The 8,692-nt window shown below is 40.8% G+C and overlaps 1 protein-coding gene across 1 annotated transcript in view; it reads left to right on the forward strand.

The window, feature by feature from the left end:
• Positions 1–8,441, forward strand: part of LOC121386667 (microfibril-associated glycoprotein 4-like) — a 14,787-nt gene extending 6,346 nt beyond the window's left edge. The window contains exon 5 of the mRNA XM_041517649.1: positions 7,121–8,441. Within this exon, the coding sequence (XP_041373583.1) occupies positions 7,121–7,374 (254 nt within the window). The 3' untranslated portion in view covers positions 7,375–8,441. The remainder of the gene's footprint in view (positions 1–7,120) is intronic.
• The last annotated feature ends 251 nt before the right edge of the window (positions 8,442–8,692 follow it).

The raw sequence follows: 8,692 nt of genomic DNA on the forward strand, positions 1-8,692 counted from the left end.
TATTACAAACTCGTGTTAATTAATAAGCTGCTATAACAATACGTATTGCAATGATACATTTATTACAAACTCGTGTTAATTAATAAGCTGTTACAACAATACGTATTACAATGATACATTTATTACAAACTCGTGTTAATTAATAAGCTGCTATATTAATACGTATTGCAATGATACATTTATTACAAACTCGTGTTAATTAATAAGCTGTTACAACAATACGTATTACAATGATACATTTATTACAAACTCGTGTTAATTAATAAGCTGTTATAACAATACGTATTACAATGATACATTTATTACAAACTCGTGTTAATTAATAAGCTGTTACAATCATATATTTGTTATCGTTTTTGATTTTTAAATCAACGTTTCAAATACACTTGATGCACGTGCAGCTTCAAGCAATCATATATAAGACAAACCAAAATTAGAACTATCAGTATTACACACACACACACACACACACACACACGTACACGCACTCACGTGTACAAATTCAGAGCTGGCTATTTTTTAATTGTTTATAATTATGGGATTTTTTTGTTGTTGTTATTATTATTATTAAATGTAATGCTCTTTCTTGTTCTTGTTTTTGGTGTTGGTTTGCTTGTTGTGTCCTTGGCTATGCGTCTGTGTGTTTTGTGTGTGTATTTGTGTGTGTATTACCAATTCCAAAACGAATATTCCATTAGTCAGCACGAACATTAGACCCCCACACTAGTAAGACTACATCCCAGAATATTACATTCCTAGAACTAAGAAGATTAGATTCCTGGAATTACGAAGACTATAACCCATTAATTATGAAGATGCTTGGAATTATGACAAACCCATTGTTATTTCTATCAACCTGAAATACAAGAAATAAATCATTTTATGTGATGCATCGTCTTAATGAATTTAAAATGTTGTAGGGATATTTTATATTACTGATGTTTTTATGTCATTTGTCGTATGAACAATATATATATATACTCTTCAAAAGAAGAAACGCAAAACCACATTGTCGTAACATTTGGAGAATTGATTTAATTATTGAATGGTGAGTCCGATAATTACCAAATGTTGCAGGATTGTTCACAATTCACTCTAGTCCATTGTGAGTAAGTGATAGGACACACCACCAAGGTCAAGGTCATCTGGAGTCAATACCGGGTGTGGCCTCCGCGTGTGTTGACAACTGCCTGGCACCGCCTGCCCATTGAAGCAACCAGAGTACGGATGACGTCCCAGGGGATGGTGGCCCACTCGGCCTGCAAGGCTGCTGCCAGCTCGGGCAGGGTCTGGGGCTGTGGTTGTCGCTGTCGGAGGCGTCGGTCCAACTCGTCCCACAGATGCTCAATTGGGTTCAAATCCGGTGATATCGATGGCCAAGGAAGGACATTAATGTTGTTGCTCTGTAGGAAAGCCGTTGTGAGACGTGCTGTGTGAGGCCTGGCGTTGTCATGTTGGAACACTGCGTTGGCGTTGGCCATAACTGGAACGATGTGTGGCCGGAGGATCTGGTCAATGTAGCCCTGTGCATTCAGGTTGCCCTGCACGTGGACCAGGTCAGTTCTGCCAGTGTGTGAGATGGCTGCCCACACCATGACACTACCCCCGCCGAATCTGTCCACTTCCTGCACGCAGTTTGCCGCATAACGTTCACCACGACGCCTATACACGCGACATCTTCCATCATGACGTCGGAGAAGAAATCGGGACTCGTCACTGAACCACACCTGTCTCCATCGCAGTTGAGGCCATTGTCGATGAATCTGGCACTACTGCAGTCGGAGTCGACGGTGTTGTGGTGTTAAGATGACACCTCGAACTGGACGTCTGGCACGAATTCCTACCTCACGTAGGCGGTTCCGTACGGTCTGGTCGGATATCCTGCGCAAACCTGGTATTGCTGCGGCTGTGGAGGTGGCAGTAGTCAATCGTTCCCGAAGGTGGCGTACCCGGATGTAGCGGTCCTGCCCGGGGGTAGTGACCCGTGGTCGACCGGATCTAGGGAGGTCACGTGTTGATCCATGTTGCTGGTAACGGTCCCACAGTCTGGAGATGGTGCTTGGGGACACATGGAATGCCCTGGCAACGGCCGTTCTGGATTCGCCTGCGTCTAGTCGGCCGATGGCATTGTTTCTCTGCGGTTCACTGAGACGTGGCATGTCCTGGATTGTCAACTGTCGGCCAGATACAGAGGCCAGGCAAGCGAACACCCTGCACTTTTATACTGTCGGTGTTCATGTTGCACGTGCAGACAACGCACGTGCAGTGGTGACATGGTTTGCACGTGGCTGCGTTTTTGCGAATATTCACATTTTGGAACTTTATTGTACAGTAGCTGCGTTTTATCGAATGTAACCGTGGGAATGTGTTTGGGACATGCAATGACCTTATATTCACAAAGCATGAACCGGTAGGAAACATAAAATCGGAGTTATAACCCATTTGTACCCTTTTGCGTTTCTTTTTTTGAAGAGTATATATATATTTTGACGATTGCATTATGGGTATAGCCCTCTGTAATGCAATATATGCTTAGTGTAACGTGTTTTTGTTTTAACTGTATATGCAACTTTGAAAAATGGCACACACTGATTACACATGTTACACCACCTATTATATTACACACACACACACACACACACACACACACACACACACACAGAGACACACACACACACACACAGATATATATATATATATATATATATAGAAATATCTATCTATATATATATATATATATATATATATATATATATATATATATATATATATATATATATATACATATATACATATATATATATATATATATATATATATATATATATATTATATATATATATATCACACTGATTATATTGGTTATGCATGCTACGTGTTACATTATATATATCGCACACGAATTACACTGGTTATGCTACCTGTTACATTATATATATTGCACAAGAATTACACTGGTTATGCTACGTGTTACATTATATATATATCGCACAGGTTCGAGTCCCAGCAAAGGCATGGGATAATTTGTGAGGCCAGAAAGGATTTAATTATACCCTGTGCCAGTGCGTTAATATCTATGTATGTAATAGTCAACCTCGACATACATACAATATATAGATATTCATACATCAATACATACTAGCCAGTGCCAGGTCTGCCCACTGTTTCATGCACGTAAGCGGGATCGACCGCGTAGATTGTAGGCCCCATGCATATGGTTGAGTTAAAGAAACGTCCTTTTTTTATGGAAGCTTCGATAGCTCAGAGCTTATCGTGGTTAGTCTTGCAATTTGCGGGCAAATCGGTGCCACAGGTTCGAGTCCCAGCAACGGCATGGGACAATTTTTGAGGCCAGAAAGGATTTAATTATCCCCTGTGTCAGTGCGTTAATATCTATGTATGTAATAGTCAACCTCGACATACATACAATATATAGATATTCATACATCAATACACACTAGCCAGTGCCAGTTCTGCACACTGTTTCATGCACGTAAGCGGGATCGACCGCGTAGATTGTAGGCCCCATGCATATGGTTGAGTTAAAGAAACTTCCTTTTTTATGGAAGCTTCGATAGCTCAGAGCGTATCGTGGTTAGTCCTGCGATTTGCGGGCGAATCGGTGCCACAGGTTCGAGTCCCAGCAACGGCATGGGACAATTTTTGAGGCCAGAAAGGATTTAATTATCCCCTGTGCCAGTACGTTAATATTTATGTATGTAATAGTCAACCTCGACATACATACAATATATAGATATTCATACATCAATACATACTAGCCAGTGCCAGTTCTGCACACTGTTTCATGCACGTAAGCGGGATCGACCGCGAGGATTGTAGGCCCCATGCATATGGTTGAGTTAAAGAAACTTCCTTTTTTATGGAAGCTTCGATAGCTCAGAGCGTATCGTGGTTAGTCTTGCAATTTGCGGGCGAATTGGTGCCACAGGTTCGAGTCCCAGCAACGGCATGGGACAATTTTTGAGGCCAGAAAGGATTTAATTATCCCCTGTGCCAGTGCGTTAATATCTAAGTATGTAATAGTCAACCTCGACATACATACAATATATAGATATTCATACATCAATACATACTAGCCAGTGCCAGTTCTGCCCACTGTTTCATGAACGTAATCGGGATCGACCGCGTAGATTGTAGGCCCCATGCATATGGTTGAGTTAAAGAAACCTTCTTTTTTATGGAAGCTTCGATAGCTCAGAGCGTATCGTGGTTAGTCTTGCAATTTGCGGGCGAATCGGTGCCACAGGTTCGAGTCGCAGCAACGGCATGGGACAATTTTTGAGGCCAGAAAGGACTTAATTATCCCCTGTGCCAGTGCGTTAATATCTATGTATGTAATAGTCAACCTCGACATACATACAATATATTGATATTCATACATCAATACATACTAGCCAGTGCCAGTTCTGCACACTGTTTCATGCTCGTAAGCGGGATCGACCGCGTAGATTGTAGGCCCCATGCATATGGTTGAGTTAAAGAAACTTCCTTTTTTATGGAAGCTTCGATAGCTCAGAGCGTATCGTGGTTAGTCTTGGAATTTGCGGGCAAACTGGTGCCACAGGTTCGAGTCCCAGCAACGGCATGGGACAATTTATGAGGCCAGAAAGGATTTAATTATCCCCTGTGCCAGTGCGTTAATATCTATGTATGTAATAGTCAACCTCGACATACATACAATATATAGATATTCATACATCAATACATACTAGCCAGTGCCAGGTCTGTCCACTGTTTCATGCACGTAAGCGGGATCGACCGCGTAGATTGTAGGGCCCATGCATATGGTTGAGTTAAAGAAACTTCGTTTTTTATGGAAGCTTCGATAGCTCAGAGCGTATCGTGGTTAGTCCTGCAATTTGCGGGCGAATCGGTGCCACAGGTTCGAGTCCCAGCAACGGCATGGCACAATTTTTGAGGCCAGAAAGGATTTAATTATCCCCTGTGCCAGTGCGTTAATATTTATGTATGTAATAGTCAACCTCGACATACATACAATATATAGATATTCATACATCAATACATACTAGCCAGTGCCCGTTCTGCACACTGTTTCATGCACGTAAGCGGGATCGACCGCGTAGATTGTAGGCCCCATGCATATGGTTGAGTTAAAGAAACTTCCTTTTTTATGGAAGCTTCGATAGCTCAGAGCGTATCGTGGTTAGTCTGGCAATTTGCGGGTGAATTGGTGCCACAGGTTCGAGTCCCAGCAACGGCATGGGACAATTTTTGAGGCCAGAAAGGATTTAATTATCCCCTGTGCCAGTGCGTTAATATCTATGTATGTAATAGTCAACCTCGACATACATACAATATATAGATATTCATACATCAATACATACTAGCCAGTGCCAGTTCTGCCCACTGTTTCTTGAACGTAATCGGGATCGACCGCGTAGATTGTAGGCCCCATGCATATGGTTGAGTTAAAGAAACGTTCTTTTTTATGGAAGCTTCGATAGCTCAGAGCGTATCGTGGTTAGTCTTGCAATTTGCGGGCGAATCGGTGCCACAGGTTCGAGTCCCACCAACGGCATGGGACAATTTTTGAGGCCAGAAAGGATTTAATTATCCCCTGTGCCAGTGCGTTAATATCTATGTATGTAATAGTCAACCTCGACATACACACAATATATAGATATTCATACATCAATACATACTAGCCAGTGCCAGGTCTGCCCACTGTTTGATGCACGTAAGCAGGATCGACCGCGTAGATTGTAGGCCCCATGCATATGGTTGAGTTAAAGAAACTTCCTTTTTTATAGAAGCTTCGATAGCTCAGAGCGTATCGTGGTTAGTCTTGCAATTTGCGGGCGAATCGGTGCCACAGGTTCGTGTCCCAGCAACGGCATTGGACAATTTTTGAGGCCAAAAAGGATTTAATTATCCCCTGTGCCAGTGCGTTAATATCTACGTATGTAATAGTCAACCTCGAGATACATGAATTTAATGTGGGCGGAATTTGGGATACGAATTTAGTTGTTAGGTCAAAATGAGCTAATTCATATTACTACAAAATTAAGTCGAAATAATACAATTGTTTTAAGGTGATTTGAGCATTTTAGACGGGCTGCCAAAATAAAGTGCGTCGGACTATTTACCAAAAAAAAAAAATCTACATAAAATGCTAGTGGCTGCATATTAATCTTGTTTCTGGTCGTTCTAATATTTGTACTAGGTTAAAATTCATTTTATTTCCTAAAACATTATTTATTCGTACGTACGAAATTATTTGAATACAAAATCCAGATCTAACCGCCTACCGCAATAAGAGTAAATTCTACACGAGTGTGATTGCATTTTGTATTTGATCTTGCGACGGTGTCCTAATTACTCGGCAAATGACGATCATTGTGCAACTAATTAAGCAGCCCGTCTTTCAGTTAAATCCCAATCTGGTGTAGACAGAGGTAATTAATGCATGAACGGTTCTTTCGTTCTCACCCACAGTGAGTTTTAACGACTCGATTCTTAGGCGTAAGTGTACTGTCTGGGGAGGGGGAGAAACACTGACACAGATATGTAGAGAATTATGAAGTCACGTGATTGGGTCTAGATTATTTCTAATGGGAGTCAAGTCATCAATATTCCCTTTGAACTATTCGAATTGAGCAGGAGGGTTGCGATCGCCGAACACCACGTCCACTCCGTCAGCGCATCAAGGCAGCACATACAGCGGTTTGTCATGTATAGTTCCTGGGGACTGACTGGGTGGGCGGATTCCAAACGAAGATGAGATTCACTACACAACTCACCACGATTCAGTCGAGCAGTTTACAACTCAGCTAGAACCGGTTCATTTCACATCTTAAAACAAGCTCAGTTCCTTATGTTTGTATGTATTTATTTAGTTTTCTCCCATGCTGTGTGTGTGGTTTTGTGTGTGTTGCATGTGTGTCTGTGTGTGTATGTGTATGTGTGTGTGTGTGTGTATGTGTATGTGTATGTGTGCGTGTGTATGAGTGTGTGTGTGTGGTGTGTGTGTGTGTGTGTATGTGTGTGTGTATGTGTGTGTGTGTGTGTGTGTGTATGTGTGTGTGTGTGTGTGTGTGTGTGTGTGTATGTGTGTGTTAAATGTCTGCTTTGTTTTCAGGAGACGGTCTTGGTAACCACAGTGGCTACAGGTTCTCAGCAAGAGATCTGGACTTGGATGCATATAAATCCAACTGTGCCCAGATGTTCAAAGGAGCCTGGTGGTACAAGTCCTGCCACTCCTCAAACCTGAACGGCCAGTATTTAGGAGCATCTCAGAAGTCGTACGCGGATGGTGTGGACTGGAGTAGCTGGCGAGGTCACTATTATTCTATGAAAACATCAGTGATGAAGATCAGACCAATGAAATTCTGAAACAATCGTAATGAAAATTAGATTGCTGGTATTATGAAGAATAGATTCCTGGAATTATGAAGATTTGATTCCTAGAATTATGACGATTCGGGCAATTATGGTAATGAGAAACCACGAATTCCAAAATGAATATTATATTAGTCAGCACGAACATTAGACCCCACACACTACTAAGACAACATCCCAGAATATTACATTCTGGAATTATGAAGATTAGATTCCTGGAATTACGAAGACTATAACCCATACATTATGAAGATTCTTGAAATTATGACAAACACATTGTTATTTGTATCAACCTGAAATACAAGAAATATATCATTTTATGTGATGCATCGTTTTAATGAATTTACAATGCTGTAGGAATTTTTATATTACTGATGTTTTTATGTCATTTGTCGTGTGAACAAGATATATTATGATGATTGCATTATGGGTATAGCACTCTGTAATGCAGTATATGCTTAGTGTAACGTGTTTTTGTTTTAACTGTATATGCAACTTTAAAAAATATCACACACTGATTACACATGTTACACTACCTATTATATTACATATATATATATGTGTATGTATGTGTGTATATATAATTATGTTGTTGTTGCATAGCGTCTATAATAATTAAACGCTTTACGTGTATATGATTTTAACCATCTGTATAATCGAAAGTTGATCGCCGTGAAGACGTTTTTTGGTTTATTTTTTGTCCCTGGTTATGTCTACTTTTTCAATCATCTCTGAAATTATAAATTAAATGTGTTTATATGGCCATGTCTGTAGCTTTGGGTTTATTTTCCTTCAAAGTAAAGTTCCATTGTAATTCTCTGATCGTAATTGAAAAACAAACGGGCACTCAATAACTTCCGTGACACGCAGTTACTGGTGGTGTAATTCGATTGGTTCTCAGCATCCTCACTGAACAGTAGACGACTTGCCATTGGCTGTACATGTCATCTGTATGTATGGTCACTCTATCGAGTCTCGAGAAACAAAACAAATGAGGTGTTATGCTATGTTTTTGATTGTTTCTAGTCAGATATGATTGGTAAATAAACATGAACTGCTGAAGGCGGCGGTCATTAAAGATGCCCAGTGTTAGGATTATTTAAAGACTCATGATCTTATTCAGCTGTAATCAACGGTCATACTCCACTGAAGGATTAGCGGTGACAGGAAACAAACGAATGAGTTAAACATGCCACATGGGTAATAACCTTCAATTAAACAAAATATCTTCTCAGCTTCTGCATTCCCAGTCTGGAGCTCCACGCGGTAAGACGTGTTTGTTTCGCTTGTGCACACTGCACGTGCTTTCGTG

Source organism: Gigantopelta aegis, chromosome 12 (genome assembly GCF_016097555.1).
Source record: "Gigantopelta aegis isolate Gae_Host chromosome 12, Gae_host_genome, whole genome shotgun sequence".
Classification (NCBI taxonomy): domain Eukaryota; kingdom Metazoa; phylum Mollusca; class Gastropoda; order Neomphalida; family Peltospiridae; genus Gigantopelta; species Gigantopelta aegis.